This window comes from Trichomonas vaginalis, chromosome IV, assembly GCF_026262505.1.
Source record: "Trichomonas vaginalis G3 chromosome IV, whole genome shotgun sequence".
NCBI classification, from domain to species: Eukaryota; Parabasalia; order Trichomonadida; family Trichomonadidae; genus Trichomonas; species Trichomonas vaginalis.
The window spans coordinates 16,125,735-16,147,891 of record NC_067206.1 but is presented as its reverse complement, the minus strand read 5'-3'; the positions used below and the strand labels follow the sequence as shown (position 1 = coordinate 16,147,891).

Sequence of the window (22,157 nt, the reverse complement as noted above, 5' to 3'; positions counted from 1 at the left end):
TTGGAAATGAAACTGCATTTATTGTTGCATTTTGTCTTTGATTTGTGTTTGGAAATGAAACTGCATTTATTGTTGCATTTTGTCTTTGATTTGTGTTTGGAAATGAAACTGCATTTATTGTTGCATTTTGTCTTTGATTTGTGTTTGGAAATGAAACTGCATTTATTGTTGCATTTTGTCTTTGATTTGTGTTTGGAAATGAAACTGCATTTATTGTTGCATTTTGTCTTTGATTTGTGTTTGGAAATGAAACTGCATTTATTGTTGCATTTTGTCTTTGATTTTGTTTGGAAATGAAACTGCATTTATTGTTGCATTTTGTCTTTGATTTGTGTTTGGAAATGAAACTGCATTTATTGTTGCATTTTGTCTTTGATTTGTGTTTGGAAATGAAACTGCATTTATTGTTGCATTTTGTCTTTGATTTGTGTTTGGAAATGAAACTGCATTTATTGTTGCATTTTGTCTTTGATTTGTGTTTGGAAATGAAACTGCATTTATTGTTGCATTTTGTCTTTGATTTGTGTTTGGAAATGAAACTGCATTTATTGTTGCATTTTGTCTTTGATTTGTGTTTGGAAATGAAACTGCATTTATTGTTGCATTTTGTCTTTGATTTGTGTTTGGAAATGAAACTGCATTTATTGTTGCATTTTGTCTTTGATTTGTGTTTGGAAATGAAACTGCATTTATTGTTGCATTTTGTCTTTGATTTGTGTTTGGAAATGAAACTGCATTTATTGTTGCATTTTGTCTTTGATTTGTGTTTGGAAATGAAACTGCATTTATTGTTGCATTTTGTCTTTGATTTGTGTTTGGAAATGAAACTGCATTTATTGTTGCATTTTGTCTTTGATTTGTGTTTGGAAATGAAACTGCATTTATTGTTGCATTTTGTCTTTGATTTGTGTTTGGAAATGAAACTGCATTTATTGTTGCATTTTGTCTTTGATTTGTGTTTGGAAATGAAACTGCATTTATTGTTGCATTTTGTCTTTGATTTGTGTTTGGAAATGAAACTGCATTTATTGTTGCATTTTGTCTTTGATTTGTGTTTGGAAATGAAACTGCATTTATTGTTCATTTTGTCTTTGATTTGTGTTTGGAAATGAAACTGCATTTATTGTTGCATTTTGTCTTTGATTTGTGTTTGGAAATGAAACTGCATTTATTGTTGCATTTTGTCTTTGATTTGTGTTTGGAAATGAAACTGCATTTATTGTTGCATTTTGTCTTTGATTTGTGTTTGGAAATGAAACTGCATTTATTGTTGCATTTTGTCTTTGATTTGTGTTTGGAAATGAAACTGCATTTATTGTTGCATTTTGTCTTTGATTTGTGTTTGGAAATGAAACTGCATTTATTGTTGCATTTTGTCTTTGATTTGTGTTTGGAAATGAAACTGCATTTATTGTTGCATTTTGTCTTTGATTTGTGTTTGGAAATGAAACTGCATTTATTGTTGCATTTTGTCTTTGATTTGTGTTTGGAAATGAAACTGCATTTATTGTTGCATTTTGTCTTTGATTTGTGTTTGGAAATGAAACTGCATTTATTGTTGCATTTTGTCTTTGATTTGTGTTTGGAAATGAAACTGCATTTATTGTTGCATTTTGTCTTTGATTTGTGTTTGGAAATGAAACTGCATTTATTGTTGCATTTTGTCTTTGATTTGTGTTTGGAAATGAAACTGCATTTATTGTTGCATTTTGTCTTTGATTTGTGTTTGGAAATGAAACTGCATTTATTGTTGCATTTTGTCTTTGATTTGTGTTTGGAAATGAAACTGCATTTATTGTTGCATTTTGTCTTTGATTTGTGTTTGGAAATGAAACTGCATTTATTGTTGCATTTTGTCTTTGATTTGTGTTTGGAAATGAAACTGCATTTATTGTTGCATTTTGTCTTTGATTTGTGTTTGGAAATGAAACTGCATTTATTGTTGCATTTTGTCTTTGATTTGTGTTTGGAAATGAAACTGCATTTATTGTTGCATTTTGTCTTTGATTTGTGTTTGGAAATGAAACTGCATTTATTGTTGCATTTTGTCTTTGATTTGTGTTTGGAAATGAAACTGCATTTATTGTTGCATTTTGTCTTTGATTTGTGTTTGGAAATGAAACTGCATTTATTGTTGCATTTTGTCTTTGATTTGTGTTTGGAAATGAAACTGCATTTATTGTTGCATTTTGTCTTTGATTTGTGTTTGGAAATGAAACTGCATTTATTGTTGCATTTTGTCTTTGATTTGTGTTTGGAAATGAAACTGCATTTATTGTTGCATTTTGTCTTTGATTTGTGTTTGGAAATGAAACTGCATTTATTGTTGCATTTTGTCTTTGATTTGTGTTTGGAAATGAAACTGCATTTATTGTTGCATTTTGTCTTTGATTTGTGTTTGGAAATGAAACTGCATTTATTGTTGCATTTTGTCTTTGATTTGTGTTTGGAAATGAAACTGCATTTATTGTTTGCATTTTGTCTTTGATTTGTGTTTGGAAATGAAACTGCATTTATTGTTGCATTTTGTCTTTGATTTGTGTTTGGAAATGAAACTGCATTTATTGTTGCATTTTGTCTTTGATTTGTGTTTGGAAATGAAACTGCATTTATTGTTGCATTTTGTCTTTGATTTGTGTTTGGAAATGAAACTGCATTTATTGTTGCATTTTGTCTTTGATTTGTGTTTGGAAATGAAACTGCATTTATTGTTGCATTTTGTCTTTGATTTGTGTTTGGAAATGAAACTGCATTTATTGTTTCATTTTGTCTTTGATTTGTGTTTGGAAATGAAACTGCATTTATTGTTGCATTTTGTCTTTGATTTGTGTTTGGAAATGAAACTGCATTTATTGTTGCATTTTGTCTTTGATTTGTGTTTGGAAATGAAACTGCATTTATTGTTGCATTTTGTCTTTGATTTGTGTTTGGAAATGAAACTGCATTTATTGTTGCATTTTGTCTTTGATTTGTGTTTGGAAATGAAACTGCATTTATTGTTGCATTTTGTCTTTGATTTGTGTTTGGAAATGAAACTGCATTTATTGTTGCATTTTGTCTTTGATTTGTGTTTGGAAATGAAACTGCATTTATTGTTGCATTTTGTCTTTGATTTGTGTTTGGAAATGAAACTGCATTTATTGTTGCATTTTGTCTTTGATTTGTGTTTGGAAATGAAACTGCATTTATTGTTGCATTTTGTCTTTGATTTGTGTTTGGAAATGAAACTGCATTTATTGTTGCATTTTGTCTTTGATTTGTGTTTGGAAATGAAACTGCATTTATTGTTGCATTTTGTCTTATATTTGAATTTTGAGCAGTTACTCCACTTATTGTTGCAGTTTGTTCATCTAATAAAATTTGTTCATTCTCCTCCTCTTTGAATTCATTGAATTCTTCGGAACTTAAATATCTGTTTAATAGAGAATCCGAGTTTTCGTTGTCTTCATCTTGAAATGGCCAATTCTTTCTTATATTGTTATCTTTATCATGAGTTTCTATAGAAAAATCATTTTTATCCTTTTGTTTACTTTCTTCATCATAATCGATATCACTATCATTCTCACTATAAGAATCTTCAGCTTCTTCATTTGGTAAAATTGTCTCATATAATTTATTTTTATTTCCATCTGAAATTGTTACTTTATACTCTCCTTCTAACATTTTTTTAATTTCATCAACAGGATTGAATACTTCCTGAAGACAATTGAAATTCATGATTTTAATTGCTTCTTCTATTATGTTATTGCTCATATACAACGCAAACTTGGCTGCCCACAATAAATTTTCGTCATTTTGTGATATTTGATTAATCTTTTTGTCTTGATCTTCAGAAGTTTTTATACTGTTTACAATCGGAATTGAAAATAAGTTAAAAGGCTTCTTTTTTCTTTTAATATTGATAGTAATTTTGTTATTACAGCGCAAATTATCCAGAACACCTAAATTTTTGTTATTTGTTGTTAATTCGAATGTTTAGAGGTAAACTTAGCTTGTGAGATATATATAAATAAAGTGTTAATGCTTTAACCGCTCTTGGTGGAATGACATATAATTTTGTATCCTTATAAATAAATTTAATGTAGTTTTCCATTTTTGTCACTTTTTAAGATCTTACAAAATATAGTTGATTTTTATCACTATTGAAATAAGATAAATAATGTAAGGACTCTAATTTTGTTATAAATATGAATGAAAACAGTAAAATGGATAACTTAAATATATAAAAATAAATATTGGAACAAAGCTATAACAAATTTTCATTCTTATTTATAAATTGATAAACCAAAGTAATACATTTTATTACATTTCGTGTAACATATACTAATATATAGATATTTTTTGAGATAATGTATTTATCTGTAAAAATTGTATGTGATCAAATTTGATTGATAAATTTATTCAGTAATAATAAATTGCATGTACAATATATTATTGTCTTGCCATTTTTTTGCTCATAATAAAAAATCTTTAAAAATGATAACAATAAAAGAGTATTAAGTAAAAATTTATACATCCAAAATATATTTCAGTAACAGCATAATACGCCTATGCTAATTTTTAGTTCTTAAATTAAATAGATGTCCCTAATCCCATAGATATTCACCAAACTTGGCAAATTCTGAACGTGATCTACATATCCCTAGCAAGTAGATCATATTGGTATACGTATCTTGATCAAATAAAAAGAATATTTGTTGAATAATTTCTGTTCAAATTAAAAGTTCTTCAACTTACGGTAAATCTATCTGCCTTAAAAAGTATTACGATATTATGCAAAGTCAATTTTCTCCAAAAAAATATTTGAAGATGATACTTTAAGTATACCAAAAATACAAGAATTTTGAGAGAACTCAATGAATTTTTGTGAAGGTGGAGTTAAATTGAGAAGATTTTTGGTCAGAAAAAACAAAAATTACTATCTGATAAAATGGTATTAAAATGAAAAAAGTTTAAACAAAGGAAATGAAGAATTTATATTATATTAGAATTTAAAGAGTAAATATAAAAGATTGAAAGAAAGAATAATAATAGGATTCTTGAATGCAACATTTGGAATGATGTTTCCAGTTGTAGATGTGTTAAGCAAAGAGAGATAATGATAGTTTCTTGAGTTTTGAGTTAAGCTTGTTGTAGATGAGAGAGAAATTTTGACGAGACTGAGGAACTTCATTTGGAATGATGTTTCCAGTTGTAGATGTGTTAAGCAAAGAGAGATAATGATAGTTTCTTGAGTTTTTGCAATTAACCATCCTCAATGACTATTGTTTTAATATAATTTTTAAATTTTTTAAAACTGACATTTTAGTTGTATATTTTTTCTAACAAAGGTACATTCACTAGGCGATAACAGTAAAATGGGATGAAAATATGATAAATAGCATCCCTATATAGTGCCAAACAATATTTATACGGGCCAAAAAAATTTGGCTAGAGATTTGGCGAGTTATAAAACTTAGAAAATTGAGAGGGATTTTTATTTTTGAATTTTTTTGGAAAGTTAAAATTGCGATTAAAAATCGATTTCCAGGAGAACTAAGCATCTCATCATATATTTAAATCGATAAAAATATTAAATAATAGTTGAATAGTATAACAACGTGAAATTATGGCTGAATCTACAGAAAAAATGAACATATTTGACATTTTTGAAAATTCATACGTTAGATGGTGACAGACTCATAAACTATACTTTAGCTAAGATTGATATATGGTTTCAACAACACATGGTTAAAATTGTAAAAATATTTTAGATTTCAAAAAGTATATATGGTAATATAATGGAACAAAGTCAACAAATAGCATGTTAAATATGTTATAATTAACTTTTTATTAGATCCAATAGTAGATATCGAATGGTTTCCAGCTTTATGGTTAAATATTTTCTTTTCGAGCTTCTCTTTAACTGTTGTATTAAGGTTGTAAATTTTTGATGCTAGAAACTATGGAATCTTCTTTGCTGCTGCATTTTTCTTGAGAGTTCTTGCAATTTCGAATAGATCTGCGCATTGTATGAAATTGAGGCTTTAAAATATCTTGAAAACAGAATAGGACTGCTTTTCCAAAGGAATGCTTACTTGTAAATCAGAGAGTTTCAAAATTGAGAGCAAGATTATCATCATAACTTTCGATTTTGCTGCGAAAAAGGAAGACAAGTAATTAACAAATCATTTACTGTTGTTCATCAAAAGAAGAAAACTTTGATAACAACTAATGATGATAAAATCAAGCTATCTTTTAATATTTTAAATTGATAAGACATTCAAAATATTTGAATGGTTTAAAATATTTTCTTTTAATTTCTATAAGATATTATCATGATTATATAATAAAATTTAAATTTTTATTCAAAAAGGCAATATTTCAAACTTTTAATTTCAAAAATCTTAATTCTGCAATAAGTGTATTTAATTGTAGCAAATTTAATGATCCTTCGTCATGCTTAGCAATTTGGAACTCATAAATTAATGATTTCTTCAAGTAAAATTCTGCATTATTTCAAAAGTCAATAATTCTCTAGTAACTTTTCTTCAAACCCTAACCATTATATTATATGTATAATGGAGAATAATTGCAAAGAAAGATAGCCGAATTTACTGGGTAGTTCTTGTGATGCGAAATAATTGCAAATTAACACATAGTTTTAACAGCATCAATCTCTTTTTGCTCTCATTTAAATGCATTCGCACACTTTAATTTTGAAATATAAGAGTTTTGGAAATTATCAAATTTATCTGCTCAAATACTATAGATCTTCATAAGTGTTAATAGAATCACCAGCCTTACATATAGTGTTTAATATAATGATGCACATCATACTGGGATTTATTCCTTATTCATCTAGTTATTATAAGATTTACAACCCCATGAAAATTTAAAATTTTGTCAAAAATAGTGAATGTACCTTTTTTCTAACACAACTATCAATAAATTGTAATATCATTATACTATATATTAATATGAATTTTTATAGAAAAGCTTTATTTTTTTCTCAATTTTTAATTTCATTTCAGTCTCTAAACTTTCTTACTATGTAAAAACGTATTATTATAGTAATAAAATAAAATACATGTTTATTCGATCTCGTATTTCAAAAAAATAAAATTACTTATATAAAAAGATTCTCTTTAGTCAACTTTCTTTTTGAATCTCTAATAAGTTTTTACTGTTGCTTCTATATATTAAGTATTGATTCTTGTAGTAAAGAAAATCCGGAACGTTTATTTATTAGAATACTCGAACTTTGACTTACATATTACTAATTGTAATTATTTTCAAGAGCTATTTCTATTACTCCTACTTGTTCGGCTTAAAATCTGCTATATTGTTAAGATAAACTAAGTCTAAATTTTGAACCATTTTTTGAAGGAGATTGGGACAAAGTTGCAATTCGGCACTTTTTGTAAAAAAAATGGGGTCATACTCATAATGAATAGAGACTTATAGCCAAGTCTTGATATCATGCAGGGAGAATATACATTGATAAGCAATTATATTTTATAGTAGTAGTATTCAGAAATTCTTACAATTTACAATACAATTTTCAAAAATGGATAAAGACTTATAGCCAAGTCTTGATATCATGCAGGGAGAATATACATAGATAAGCAATTATATTTTATAGTAGTAGTATTCAGAAATTCTTACAATTTACAATACAATTTTCAAAAATGGATAAAGACCAATAGCCAAGTCTTGATATCATGCAGGTAGACTCTCTACAAATACAAAAATTGATTATCATAAGGAAATACAAATTTATCAATTTTCATGTGAAAATTACATAAATTTGTTCTCCAATAAATAGCAATAATACTTTGAATGTTATATTAAGTAATATAGCTTCAGGTAAATAAGCTTACACTTCAAAAATATACTGTTTATTCATTAATTTTAAAAAAAGTCCAAATTATCTAATCTTGCTTACTCTTCCTTTAAACTTCTTTGTGCCAAATTTAATATTGTCTTCAAAGATGGAATAAGGACATTAGGTTCAATCCTTCGGCTTTCGACAATTTCCAAAATGTGTTGAATTAATTTCAAACATTCATCGTGTTTTGAAGCTCTTTGCTCAACAATCTGATTACCTGCCCTTGTAAGAATTCTTACTGCTCTATCTTCATTCAAAACATTAGCGACTTGAACCTTAATAATCGCATTTGGAATCACAACAGTGATGAGAGTTATGACGATATAAAAAAATATTTTATTATACTCATTCGAAATTAAAAATAATAAAATTTATATATATTAATTTCATTAAATCAAGGTTAAAAATCTCACCGGAAAAATAACCTCAGTGTGATAAATTTATCACCGGAAAAATTTACAATAAGGTTAATACCGAAAATATCGAAAAATAAATATTTAAGGTTAATTTAAGAGTATGCACTTTTGTCACCTACTCTTTTTTGAAGTTTAAAGTGTAATACATATCGATTTTTTATCCGAATTTAAGAATTGCTTCAAAGTTTTAGCGTGAAATCGTGCATTTTTTCTAATGAAATTGTTATTATAAGATAAGCGAGTGTGGGACAAACTATCCAGTGTCACTTTTTTATTAACCTTATTTTAAAAAATTAATAAAATAATAATAAAAAATTATTTGAATCTTTTACATTAATTGTTTCTTTTTTAAAAGTACCTTTAAAGTACAATAAACAAGATTTGAATCTATTGATCCTTGTTGCAAACTTGAATATATTGCTTCAAGCATTTTCAAACATTCGACTTTTTTGTTTTCCAATATTTGTTCATGGTCATTAGTTTTTCGTAATATACGAACAACTTTATCACTATTGATTAATTGAACTTTAAATTTAATCAATAATGCTGGAACAACCGTTGTGTATAATTCAACAACAAAATCGTCTAATCGAATATTCCTTCTCTCTGGGAAATAAGAATGCTTGAGAACTTTGAAATGTGACTCACTGACGTTATTAGTCGCGTCACCTCCGTTGCGATAGCGCTTATTCCAACGATCTAAATGATGCCTCCATTGCCTATCTAAGTACTTTTGGGCTTTCGGTTCAGTGGAAAGAATTTCAAGAATTCAATCATAAACTGCATCTAGGTCTGCAGCTTCTTCTTGAGTGAGGTGCTCTGGAACTTCTTCACTTGTTTCAAACGTTTCTTCTTCTGGAATAAATTCAGAATCGTTTGGATCATCAGAAGATTCTCGTGGTAAAAAGATTTGAGAAGGTTGAAATTCATTTTCGATGAATTCTTCTTCATATTGTTCCTCTTCTTCAATTTCTTCTGCTTGAAGTAAGTGAGATTGAGCTGGTTCCTCTCTAGGATTTTCTTCTTCTTGGTTCTGTTCTTCCTCGGAGATTCTTCTTTAGTATCGAATACTAATAATTTCATTAGATTATAAAATTCTTCAAAATTGTCTCGTGATTTAAACTTATCCGCTTTTCTTAATATGGCGCGAAGGACATGCACGCCACACCAAAGAATATGACAGTTTGGAATACCTCGCTCAATTGCCTCGGCTATTTGTGGGGCGCAGTCCATACTTATCATCTCGGGTTCTCTATTAATATATTGAAAATAACGACAAACACAATATTGAATATTTTCGCTTGTGTCAGGAGAAATAAAGAAATACAAAAAAGGAAAAACAATAGTATGTTCTGTTTTCCTGTGAGTGCATATAATGGAATGTTAGCCCTTAGAAGTTTATACGTTGAATCGATGTGAAACGTAGAAATTTGGTGACCAAGGGCCTTCGCTTCGAAAGGTGCATATAAAAAAACTAGTTTTCCCGGCTCAGAGATAAATTCAATTAAATCTTCTGGACAACTTTCTTGAACAGATTCGACAAAGATAGCTAAAGAAACTTTTTCATCCGAACTAAAGCTTTGGAAACAATTTCAGCTCTTTGAGCAAATTTACGTAATGCATCTGGACCTTGTGCAAATATTGAAAGTAACTCTTCGTCTGTATATGAAATATTTAAGTCTTGGAAACACTTAAGTTGAGCTGTAGCATGATTCATATTGTTTTCAAAGTAATGTTTAAGATAATTTCTGACAAATAATGAGGATATTGTTTTTGTTGATTTCGGAGGTGCAGAATGATCATGAGAGTCAGAGTGGATTAGTAGTTCATATTTATCTTGATCTATTATCCGGACTTTGAATTTAGCTTGACATTGTGGATACTTACATTTGTATTCGATCGTGGAGTATTCTTTCCTGCATTTTTGAGAGTAGCCCATGCTAGCTTTTATCTCTTCTTGGATACCAAACTGGAGGAGCTCCATAGTGTTGAATATCACGGGCTCCATACAACAAATTGAATAAGGTATTTCAAAATTTGAAGGAAATGGTCCATCATTGAATGTAGTGGCCGGGAATTGAATGACATACAGATAGTTTGAGGAAATTTGTTATAAATTATAATATAATTGAAGAATTAATTATCAAAACAAGTCTAAGAGCCATTTGTCAGATTTTCCCGAAATGCAAGGTTAAGATTTTAGCAGCGACTAACTTTGAGTGTACATATATAATTGTTATACTGAGTACTTTCTATCTGTGTTACTTATTTGAGTCTAAGAGCCATTAGTCAGATTTTCCCGAAATGCAAGGTTAAGATTTTAGCAGCGACTAACTTTGAGTGTACATATATAATTGTTATACTGAGTACTTTCTATCTGTGTTACTTATTTGAGTCTAAGAGCCATTAGTCAGATTTTCCCGAAATGCAAGGTTAAGATTTTAGCAGCGACTAACTTTGAGTGTACATATATAATTGTTATACTGAGTACTTTCTATCTGTGTTACTTATTTGAGTCTAAGAGTCATTTCTACCATAGAACTAGATATTGTCTCTCATTAAATATATATAACTGTAAACTGCTTAATTCATTGTTGTAAACAGAAATTCATCAAAAGTGACACCTCAGAAAAGCTAAAATATTGAATTTTTGGAACTGTTGATAGAGCACGTTTTTAAATATTAATTAAAGTAAATGTATATTTTGTAAAGATTCTTTTTAATAAAAAAATAAAATTTTGAAGAAGAACACAAAATCTTCTGAAAAATAATATCACATAAACTCATATTATTTTCTAATATATAACTATTTTATATAAAAATCAAATTCAATGATCTTAAAAGCGAAGGATAAACCTAAAAATTTACGAATATAATGAGTGGGAATATAATGCTTATCTATCATAAAACCATATGAAATATCAATTTTTGCTTTACGCCTAATTTTTGACGACAATTAGCAAAAAATGTTAAATGTTAACACTCAGTCCATTTGAATATGAAAAATAAAATTGACTTGGATTAAATGTTTTTATTTATCATGCAATTCTTCTTGCGACCAAAGATTTGAATAAAAGTTCAAAAAATAAGATAGCTTAAAAAATAATATACGGTAAAAAAAAAGGTAGTGGGGCCTCCAGGCACTTCGTGCCCTCTAGCCCTGAAGATGTTTAGTATAACTTTGTCCGGACAAGTAAGGGTCTATCGTCGCTACAGGAAAAGTTACCGGCGTTCCAAGGAAGTATACTTTGAGAAGCCTTTTCCCCCTTATAGAATGAGATCGGACGGTTATTTTACAAAACTGACAACACTTTGACCGAGTAGTTTTTTGTGCTGAACAAAAAGTGTCATATAAACATCTGTCAAAAACCGCTTTTTAACTTCACTTAAAATGCCACGTAAGCTACGTAAGAATATACGTAAGAGGAAGAGAGCATTGAAACATCCAATAGTAAAACTGACACCACAACAACAGTTGCAACAACAAATAATGAATGACCCCACTATGTTGCAACAAATGTCAAGCAATCCTATGCTTTTAAACCGAGTTATTGGTGCACAGAGTGGAGGTTTAAGAGCGGCACTTTTAGCGAAAATGGCAGGCTATGGTGGAGCTGCAGACGGAACAGCTTATAACCCTCAAAGTCAAATGAATTTGAGTTCACTCAAAAATCAAATAACAGATGTCAAAAAGTCAAACATAGACATACAGAAACAAATAAGTGAAAACGAAAAGAAACTAGAATATGACAGACACACAAAGAAACTCAATGAGTTAAACGTAGAGAAAAAGAAGAAAGAAGAACAACTGAAAGAACTAAGTACAGAGGAATATGCGAAAAAAGTGTCAGAAAAAGCAGCAGAAGTAGCAAAAATGGAACAAGATGTCATAAATTTGAAAAACCATACTACTCAATATAAAGTACTGAAAGATGAAGAGATAAAACAAAAAGCCCTGAAGACATATATGGATAGCGATGAGTATAAAAAAGAAGTTGAAGCAAATGTAAAGGCAGAAAAACTTTTACAGTTGCAAAACCAAACCGTACAGTATGAAAACTTAGCACAAGAAAGTAAAAATAACGACGCAGCCATGCAAAAGGCAATGAAAAGCGCAGAATATATAAAAGCTAACAATGACTGGTTAGATGCCCAAGCCAACGCTAAAGCAGCCCAACTTATAGGGTCAATAAGGACAAAAATACAAGCGGATGAAGACAGTTCAAATGAAGCTTTAATGAATGCTGACTTTAAGAACGCCTTCGAAGCTCTTCATAGTAAGGTGAAACTAGTGAACGACTTCTCATCTGGAAAGAAACTGAAGTCTGAAGGTTTCGACAAAGAGTTAAGAGAAGTAGCACAAAATATGACGAAAATAACAGATGCAGCAACGAGACAGGCAGTTCAAAGTGCCTATGACGCCGTTAGAGCAACTGTTGTGGAAAGTCAAGAAAAAGAGTTACAACAGACCAAAACAGACCTAGTAAATGCTTTCTTAAAAACGAAAAGTCAGGTAGGACATTATGCTGCAGATGGAACATATGTGCCAGCTGGTGGAACTTATATACCAGCTGGTGGAACTTATATACTAGCTAGTGGAACTTATATACCACCAAACCCTCCAAGAGAAGCACCTGCACCAGGACTACCTAAAACATTTACATCGTCACATGGACACAGACACAGGCATGCACCAAAACCAACACAACAACCAACACAACAACCAACAGTTCAAAACACTGCACCACAACCAACAGTTCAAAACCCTGCACCACAACCAACAGTTCAAAACACTGCACCACAACCAACAGTTCAAAACACTGCACAGCAACAACCACAAACAGAGCAAGGACATAAAAGAAGTAGAGAACAAGGAAACCAAGAATTCTTAAAAATGCTTAAGGAAAATTATGGTTACCCAGATACTCTTGACTTTAGTGACAGATATAAAGAAGCTATTAGAAAGTTCAAGGAAGGAAATACTGACCCGAACCTATTTAGCTTTATGGTTCAGCACCAAATGGGATATAATTTCAAACCTGGAAAATACAAGCTCGCTAAGGGATATGATTTAATAGCATATCATCCAAATGACATGACTGAATTTACTCCGAGATATTTGGTGTCAGAGCTAAATGATAATTCAACTCTCTTCATGAAACGCGTAAAAAATAGAGACGGAACGAAAGAAGAAAGGTTTATGAGTCCGGATGACTTAGATAGGGAACTTTTTAAAAACGGTCTCGGAATATATGAAATGCCAGCAGATGAGGTACAAGAAACTCAACAGGAAGAAGTTCAGATACAACCAGACATGGAAGAAATAGTTCAGCAACAACAGCTAGAAGAGCCTGAAGGAAACGAACAAGTCCCTCCTTTGGAAACTAACTTCACAGAACTAGATGAAGATTTGGAACAGCCGAAAAATCTTGACCCTCAACAAGTGTATGAGGTGAATATGGAATCTTTCCAAGAGTCTAAGAAAAATTCGGCTGACATAGTAGAAGAATATCGAAAAATGTTCGCCGACATACAAAAGACTCCAACATCAGATGAAAATATTCAGCATAGAATGGAAGTACTGAAAGAAAATGTACGCAAATACAACAATCCTTTTTACTTACGACCATATAACGTTCAATCTTTGGCTGAACTCGGTGAAAATAAAAGGTTTAATTTCAACAAAACATATAGAAATGAAACATTGTTTAAAGTTCATTCAGAACCTAACCAATATGGAAACAAACCTACTTTTGTTTCTGCAGACTATGGAACTACAATGAGATGGGGTCATAAAGCTAATCCGGATAGGTGGTTCATAAACTTACAACCACAATTCCAAGAAGTTGTAGACGCAATGGAAGTGAATGGTGAACCAGATATAGCTGGTATTTTCAGCGCGGCTTTAATGCCATTGAAAGATATGAAACATGCAGATATTTTGGACCAGTATGAAATGAACATGGCTGATGGAAATATAACACCTGACGTTCTAGAACATTTATCTCAAAGAACTACACAGAACCATAGAGATGGTATATTTGGTGAAGAGTTTAGAAAGAAAGTTAGGGAGAGAGAAGGAAGAGAACCTATTGTACATGACCTTGCAAACGAAAGTTTGCAAAATGTCATAAAAACTTACTTTGCAGACAATGAACCGAGAATGGATGAATATTTAAGAAAACTCAAATGGGCAGTACCAAATGAAATGTTAGTATTGAAAAACATGTTCCTTGACAAAATAAAAACCAACTACAGAAATAAATGACGCAAGACTGAAACATTGGGTAAAAGCTTTCCCATTCACAAAAGATATTATTGGTAACATGGAAAGAAAACCAGAATGGCTACAAAAACATATATTTGGAAACGAGCTTATTCCATATGGACAAGCTCTGTTTGAAGAGCTTGAACCGGAAACTCAGGAAAGAGTCATGCAAACAATACGCGAAGACTCAAATACAAACTATGACAAAATCTTTCTAGGATATAGGTTACCTGAGATGGGCGACCAGAGCCCAAAGGCAAAAAGGACATGGGAAATTTACAACATACTAGGTGAACATGAGGCAAAGATGCAACAACTTGAAGCAGAGGGCAAGTTACCAAAAGCGACACCAAGGAAGAAGAGAAGAGTAGAACAAAGTGAAAGTAGTGAAGAAGTAACTTCATTTAGTGAAAGTAGTGGCAATGAAGGAAAAAGAAGAGTTAAAAACTCAGTCAGGAAGAAAGTAAAGCTTGGTACGAGTGGGTTCTATTATGACACATAAATTCAACTATTCTATATTTTTACCCATATGAAATGTACGCCGCTCAGAATATAACGCCAACAGTTTTGGATGCCATGAACGGAAATGTTTCCGAATGGTATAACGAATGCGACAATGCCATTAGAAGGTCAGAAATAGTTCCTGGAACTTACGAATATACAACTGCTGTTTCTTATGGAAACGTAGGTGAGTTTGGAGAAGGTTCTTCAACAACAGTAGATATTGCTTGCGACAGGTTTCATATTATTTCTATTGACAACTCATTCTTATACGTGGAACAAGACATTGAAATAAAACCTTCTGCCAAGTTGTCTGACAAGAAAGGTTGCAATGGAATTTTCTATGTCGGATACCAATATGCTCCAGAAGTTTTCATGGGATATAAGATATATTCTAACTCTGACTTAGTTCAAACAGTAACATGGGCAAACTATGAATGGTTCGCTTTGAGAAACTCAGTACAACCACAAGCTAGAGAACAAACAGACCAGTATGCAACTATTGAGAAAATAAGAAGACTTGACCCTAACGTTCCAGGAGTTTATGTTAACCTTTCTGGACAAACTGCAGCAGCAGTAACCAAAGTAAAACTGAAACTTAGAGTTCCTTTGTCATCTTTCCTCATCTTCAGGTTTTTAAGATACTTGCCAAACTGGGCAGGAAAAATTTCTATCGAACTTACTCCAAGCAAAAATAACTTAGTCATTGCACCAACACAAGACCCATTCAGCATTACTGTAGCTGGAACTGGTGGAGCCAAGTTCTGTGACTTTTGCAAAGACAAAGTTGACTTAGACTTTAGTTTCTCAAACCTCAACACTGAAGTAAACTATTATTTCAATGCTGCTGGAGATGCTTGGGACCCAGTTAAGTTCACATGCGAAAAATTTGAATGCAAGAGAATAGAAAGCAGACTTGCAGTCTATATGTTGGACCCAGATATTTCAAATGCTTTAGCTGCCAAATATATTGCAGTTCCACTTATGTTCCCTATACACCAAATATCTGTCAAAGACTTTGCAGGTGAAGTTGGAAACCAAAATCCAGGAGCCGCAGGTGCAAGAACAGATATTGCTTTAACAACTGCAATGAAACATGCAGATACTATGTTTGTACTGTTCAGACGAACTATAAATGACTATTCTTGTTTCTACAACCCCGGTATTAAATATCATATAAACATAGATGGTAAATATTATCCAAGAGAAGAATATTCTACAGTTGAGGATATGAGGTCATACAACTTGACATTAGATGCTATGAACTTTAACAACAATTTCACAACAACCATTAACCCTGAAATGCAAAGTTCTATTATGCCATATGTGAAAGTATGGACTCATACAGGAGGTCAAAAAACTCAATATACAAATGGAGACCGTTCAAACTTTTGGCTTGGCATTCCATTTGCTGACTCAGAAGACTTTATGGGTGGTATTTCAACTGTTGGTACAGTTCAAATACAATATACTGGTGACAGAGACGGTCCAGATGAATTGAAAGCAAAGAAGTTTACAAAACCAATAGCACTTTTCACGGAAGATGCTCTTTTGAAGATTCGTTCGATGAAACCTGCTGGGGCTCCTCAGATTGGCATAACGACAGCTTCCATCGAGCAGATTTTGGCAGCAGGTCAGTAAGTTGTTCTTGAACTGACTTCTCTCCGTCAAATATTGACAGTACGCCAGTTTTGACATAATATTGTATTATAAACTTTCCTTTAGTAATATCTGTAAGTTTTGAAGTTATATTTTTGTCTGCTTCAAGAACTTTCACCATTTCAGTTATACCAACTTTCTTTGCTTTATGAAAATATTTTGGTTCAGCAAAGACTGCTATTCTATAACATTTACCATTGTTTGTATAAAGAACTATTCTGTCAATGTATTTGTATTGTTTGTGTGTGTAAACTTTGTTCTGCTTCAATTCGAAGAGATACTCGAATACGTCCATCTTTTTATTCTAAGTAAAATGTCATTTCCGAAAAATAGAAGCGTAAGTGTTTCAAAAGGTTTAATGGCAGTGGCAGATGTGAAGTTAAATTCACCAACTCAAACAAACAGTCAAAGTGTTATTGTCAATGTCAAAGACAGAGATGTTGAAGTGGGGAAACCATACGAGGACGAAGATGGTATAACAATTGTTCCTGTAAAAGAACAACCAACATATCCTGAAGTTAGCAGAGACTTAAGTTCTGTTGCAGATATTCGAAACGACTACCAACAACTGAAAGACAAACTTCAAACTCAGGAGAAGATTTGTCAAGCTTTAAGTATAATGTTAAACTTGGTCGAACACAACCCTGTAAAAGTGAACTCATATGTCATTGCACCTCATGAAGTTTTGAAAGAACTATTGAAACTTTTGACAGAGGCAGACGATATAAACATCAAAGAAATAGAACCCGACATTAGTTGCTGTGGTGTTTCATATAATGTCATTGACAAGATATACGTTATGAAAGGAGGTGAAACGTTGAACTTAAAGTATAGTTTCCCAGACGTCATAAAAATATTTGACGACCACAACATTTCATTAAAATTTATTTGCTAAGTAAAATGTCAAAACTTCTTGAAAGATGTTTGAAGAAAAATAATATAGACTTTATTTCATGTAAAGGACTTTACACACTTTTGAACGATATGAAAGACCCTGTTTTGTTTGTTCGTGTAGACAAAGGAAAGTTCTATGTCTTTACAAAATATTTGAACTTCTTAGACAGAGAACTTCAAGAAACGCCATGTGAAAGTTTAGATGAAGTTCTTCTCCACTTTCAGAAAAACTTTTAAATATATATAAATGGCAGAAGATATAATGGTTTATACTATTACGACTAAAAACCCTGAGTCATATAATTCTATAACAACAAACTTACAAAGTCCTCAAGGACGATATTGTAAACTAACCTTAAACACAATGACGACTAAAGCCTGTTTTGCTTTTGACACCAGAAGACTTTTGTTTGTGAATGGTAAAAAATACTCCTTTGAAGATACTTACTCAGATATACCACCAACAGGTTTTGTTGACTTATTTAATACTTTAAGTACGGGTGTAACATGTGCTGCAACTAGAGCAGGTTTCATTATGTTTGGATGTCCGACTGGTTTACTATAAACGATATGAGCTATAATACAAAACTTATTTCTGGTTTTTACTACCAACAGTTTCCTATAACAGGAAAAGGTGTCATACAAGGAATGTCTATTCCATTGACATTAAGCACACCAATCTTATATATTGTTTCAAACTTAGGTTCAAAGTGTTATTCGAATGTCGACAGAAACTATTATGACCAAAAGATACTTATGCGTATAAACAATACTTTCTCTGCTGGTTTGCCTATTGTTCATTCGAATGCAGAATTTTCAACCTTAGTGAACTAAACACTTTGGCAAGTATAACGTTGACATTAGTTGACGCAAACTTTGTTCCTGTAAAACTTTTATGTCCTATGTATTTGTCAATGACGGCAGAAAGTTTCGAATTGGAAGATGCAACTGGTGAAAGTATTGTATTACAAGAACAACTTCAACAACAAATAGCTCAAGAACAACAAATGCAACAAATGCAACAACAAAGTCAAGAATAAAAAAAAATATTTTTTTTTATTTTTATAAAAATGTACAGAATAGATGTTTCAGATTTTTATGAATTCCAAGCATTCAGAAATATGTGTCCATTTCGAGACTATAACAAAGCAGTCGAGAATTTGAAACGTTTAGTCATTTATGTCGACTCTGCCCCAGAATGTTATGTTATGAAAGAATGGGATGTAGTCTTTAACAAACCAAGAGCAACAATAGTTTCAGAACAAGAATGTAGACAGAAACTTAAGAAAATATAGGGTGTCCAAAGGTGCGTTTAGCACAGCGCTCTATATGAGACTATTAAAGGAGATATATGCTGATTATAAATATATAATAAAAAATATGAATATATGTATATGATGAGTATGTTGTATTTTGGCGCCATGCCGGGATATAAAATGAATTTTGAGACAAGAGGCGGTTTCGCGGGAAATTTTGGCGGGATTTTTTTCATTTTTTTAATGAATCATAAAGAAAACATCCTCGCTCTTGCAAAAAAATGCAAAGACTGTAAAAAATCTACGAGACATTGGTAAAATGCTTCGGTATGGATGCTCCTAGCTATTCCACTGTAACGTATCATGTTAGGATGTATCACTTCATGAACAAAAAGGCGCCCATCATAAAAATTGACAAAAAATCGCCGGATCAAAGAAAAATCAAAGCAATTCTTCAAGTGCTAGATGAAGACCCAAGAGCATCACTCAGAAGGATAGAGGAGATGACAAAGATACCACGTACAACAGTCAGTTATTATCTGCACAATTATTTGAACTACAAACTAGCGTATACACGTTGGGTTCCGCACAACCTTAATTCAGTTCAAAAAAAATCTAGAGTCCAATCTTCGAAAGAGCTCCTCTCTATATTGGGTGCGTATCAATCCAAGAAGTTTCGCTTTTTAGTAACAGGGGACGAGTCTTGGTTTCAATATGCAACAGAAGCCAAAATCATGTGGATCCCGAAGGATGAAAATCCGCAAACATTCCCGAAGAAAAAAATTGACACACCAATGATGATGTTGTTGGTTTTTTGGGGCGTGAATGGCATCATCGCAATTGATATTCTTCAAAAACCTAATACGATGAATGCTCAGTATCTAATTGACAATGTTCTTACTCAAATTATCAATTCTGATGAGTTTGAGAAATCCAAACAACAAAAACAAAAGTTTGCAATTCATTTTGATAATTCAAGAGTTCACAAAAGTCATAAGGTAATGAATTACTTGGTGGAAAACAATGTCAAAGTTGTTCCAAACCCAATTTATTCACCTGATATTGCACCCTCTGACTTTTATTTATTCGGCACGCTAAAAAAGAGAGCTGAAGGACGCGAATTCGCGAGTCCAGATGATCTTGAAAATTTTGTAAGAGAGCAATTTGAGCAATTTTCTCATGATGATTTAAAGCGTGTCTTTCAAGCCTGGATCGATCGCTGCGAACGCGTGATTGAATCCAATGGTGATTATATTTAAATAAACTTTATATATATGTAACTTGTTTATTTCTATTCGCAGTATTCAGGTTTGTGCTAAACACACCTTTGGACACCCTATAAAAGTTGTACAAGTTGGCATGAAGATGTTAGATGCTTGGGATATCTTATTGTCAAAGTTAGAAGATTTTTCAGTTCGAGGTATAAAGTTCTATACACCTTCTCCAAACTTCTATTCTATCTTCACTGGATATAAATACGAACAAGTAGAATGGAAAGAAAATATTATAGAAGCTTGGTTAGACCATGTCAAAGAAATTATATGCAATGGAAACGAAAGAGTCTATGAGTATATCTTATGTTGGTTTGCAAACATCTTACAACATCCAAGTGCTAAAAATGAAACTGCTCTCATTATAATTGGAAAACAAGGAACTGGTAAGAATACTTTCTTTACAGATATTTTGTGCAAACTGTTAGAAGGTTATTCGAACCCTAATATGACAAACTTAGAAAACATCTGCGGTAAATTTAACTCTTCAATTGAGAATATGAAACTTATAGTTTGCAATGAACTTCAAAGTATAGATACAACAAAAGTTTTGAACTCAGATGCTTTGAAGAGTCTTATAACAGACAAAGTTGGAGTTGTTGAAAGAAAGTATAAAGACCAAAGAGTTTGTGAAAATGTTGCAAACTTCATTATGGTTTCAAACAATGCTGTTCCGATGAAGTTAGAAAGTTCTGACAGAAGATATGTAGTTGTCAGAACGTCAGATTCTCATATGCAAGATACAGAATATTTTGACGACTTAGCAGAAACTTTGACATCTGACTTTTACAACCACTTGTTCTCATATTTTATGACATTAGATATTTCAAAGTTCAATCCAAGACAAATTCCACATACCGAAGAGAGACAAACATTGTTAGAAGCAAACAAGAGTGTATATGAACTGTTCATAGATGAAACTGACTTTGTGTCATTAGATGAAAGGTCATTGTACGATTCGTATAAACAATATTGTCAAGAATATGGTTATATGACAGCTTCTAAACGAACATTCTTGGCAAATGTCAAAAGTCTTTTAGATGTTCAGAATGGTGTATATACAAAGAAAATTTTTTCTGAGTAAATTTAAAAAAAATATTTTTTATCCGATAGAAAAAGATGGCAAAATTCATCTCAGTAAACAAGTACATGACAGAAGTCAAAGATAAGTTAGCTCCATTCGCATATTTGAATGTTTACTTCTACAATTTTGAAAAGTCTACATTTGACAAAATTTGGAACATTGCACCAGTTAAGTTTGCTGTTGTTAGAAAAAGTGGTGCAACTTTTGAAGACTTATACATTGACGGTATGTTGACAGTCAAAGAAAATTTTGACAGAAAGTTCTCAAAACTCGAAGAAGGTAAAGCATACAAACTTGTTATACCTTATGAACCAAAGAAAGCAGACGACTATGAATATTATGAGTCTAAAGTTGTAGAAGTTCAAGGTAAATTGGGTAAAAAGATTTTAGAGTCTAAGCCAGTGTTTACTCCTAAAGAGGAAGAGAACATTGACATTGACCCAGAAATGTTCTAAAAATAAAATTTTATTTTTACATGTCAAATTTCTTTTTCTCTGGAACTGGTTCAGGTTCTTTCTTCTCTTCTTCTTTTTTCTCTTTCTTTTCTTTCTTTTCTCTCTTCTTCTTTTCTGGTGGAGATATGTCAAATTTCTCAGAACCATATTTATGTAAAAGTTCTTTGTCCTTTAATAGCTCATCTATTCTGTTTTCTATTTCATCTTCAAGAACAGCGCATGTGTCTTCTTTGCATTCTAAGAACTTTTGTTGGACTTCATCTTTCCAAGAGGCGTCATCTCTGTCAACAAGTCTGTCATTGACAAATTTTAAGACTATTCTGCTTAATGTTTTATGGTTCTTGTCATATTCCCAGAAACAGAACTTTAGAACAAATTCACCTTTCTTGTTTACACTATGTAAGATTTTATGGTCGACAGATGTTTTGCTGTCAAAAAGCTTGTCTCGAATATAGATAGCGAAATCGCTAGACATTTTCTAAA

General features: G+C 31.6%; 8 protein-coding genes and 2 pseudogenes across 10 annotated transcripts, besides 13 other annotated features; 7 read left to right on the top strand and 3 right to left on the bottom strand.

Moving 5' to 3' along the window:
- Window positions 1–7,368: part of a mobile genetic element that runs on past the window's edge.
- TVAGG3_0104190 (uncharacterized protein) lies at window positions 2,803–3,663 on the bottom strand (the record flags this gene model as incomplete). The annotated part of the gene is made up of 1 exon (XM_051222886.1): window positions 2,803–3,663. A coding segment is annotated over one exon (861 nt), but the record flags the coding sequence as incomplete, so codon positions are not given.
- Window positions 6,952–7,368: a terminal%2Cinverted (terminal inverted repeat of MuDRx-3_TV_TvPhantom-3 transposon ID:TVAGG3_0104180).
- Window positions 7,369–8,193: a mobile genetic element.
- Window positions 8,194–8,196: 3 nt separating this feature from the next.
- Window positions 8,197–8,407: a mobile genetic element.
- Window positions 8,408–8,525: a mobile genetic element.
- Window positions 8,408–8,525: a terminal%2Cinverted (terminal inverted repeat of MuDRx-3_TV_TvPhantom-3 transposon ID:TVAGG3_0104150).
- Window positions 8,526–10,879: a mobile genetic element.
- Window positions 8,931–10,003, bottom strand: TVAGG3_0104140 (annotated as a pseudogene). Its single transcript has one exon. A coding segment is annotated over exon 1 (1,073 nt).
- Window positions 10,879–10,916: a mobile genetic element.
- Window positions 10,880–10,916: a terminal%2Cinverted (terminal inverted repeat of Banshee-A3 transposon ID:TVAGG3_0104120).
- Window positions 10,917–11,677: 761 nt separating this feature from the next.
- On the top strand, window positions 11,678–12,008 carry TVAGG3_0104110 (protein of unknown function, DUF4106 family; the record flags this gene model as incomplete). Its single annotated transcript, XM_051222885.1, has 1 exon — window positions 11,678–12,008. A coding segment is annotated over one exon (331 nt), but the record flags the coding sequence as incomplete, so codon positions are not given.
- A 2,000-nt stretch (window positions 12,009–14,008) lies between these two features.
- Window positions 14,009–22,157: part of a mobile genetic element that runs on past the window's edge.
- TVAGG3_0104100 (uncharacterized protein) lies at window positions 15,089–15,345 on the top strand (the record flags this gene model as incomplete). The annotated part of the gene is made up of 1 exon (XM_051222884.1): window positions 15,089–15,345. A coding segment is annotated over one exon (257 nt), but the record flags the coding sequence as incomplete, so codon positions are not given.
- Window positions 15,431–16,696, top strand: TVAGG3_0104090 (protein of unknown function, DUF4106 family; the record flags this gene model as incomplete). The annotated part of the gene is made up of 1 exon (XM_051222883.1): window positions 15,431–16,696. The coding sequence occupies one exon, from the start codon at window positions 15,431–15,433 to the stop codon at window positions 16,694–16,696; it is 1,266 nt and encodes a 421-aa protein (XP_051107869.1).
- TVAGG3_0104080 (protein of unknown function, DUF4106 family) lies at window positions 17,073–17,609 on the top strand (the record flags this gene model as incomplete). The annotated part of the gene is made up of 1 exon (XM_051222882.1): window positions 17,073–17,609. One exon carries the CDS (start codon window positions 17,073–17,075, stop codon window positions 17,607–17,609), a length of 537 nt encoding a protein of 178 aa, XP_051107868.1.
- Window positions 18,901–18,928: a terminal%2Cinverted (terminal inverted repeat of Mariner transposon ID:TVAGG3_0104060).
- Window positions 18,901–20,203: a mobile genetic element.
- On the top strand, window positions 18,997–20,123 carry TVAGG3_0104070 (annotated as a pseudogene). The gene has a single exon. A coding segment is annotated over exon 1 (1,127 nt).
- Window positions 20,176–20,203: a terminal%2Cinverted (terminal inverted repeat of Mariner transposon ID:TVAGG3_0104060).
- On the top strand, window positions 20,635–21,219 carry TVAGG3_0104050 (uncharacterized protein; the record flags this gene model as incomplete). Its single annotated transcript, XM_051222881.1, has 1 exon — window positions 20,635–21,219. One exon carries the CDS (start codon window positions 20,635–20,637, stop codon window positions 21,217–21,219), a length of 585 nt encoding a protein of 194 aa, XP_051107867.1.
- TVAGG3_0104040 (protein of unknown function, DUF4108 family) lies at window positions 21,255–21,674 on the top strand (the record flags this gene model as incomplete). Its single annotated transcript, XM_051222880.1, has 1 exon — window positions 21,255–21,674. The coding sequence occupies one exon, from the start codon at window positions 21,255–21,257 to the stop codon at window positions 21,672–21,674; it is 420 nt and encodes a 139-aa protein (XP_051107866.1).
- On the bottom strand, window positions 21,691–21,972 carry TVAGG3_0104030 (uncharacterized protein; the record flags this gene model as incomplete). The annotated part of the gene is made up of 1 exon (XM_051222879.1): window positions 21,691–21,972. A coding segment is annotated over one exon (282 nt), but the record flags the coding sequence as incomplete, so codon positions are not given.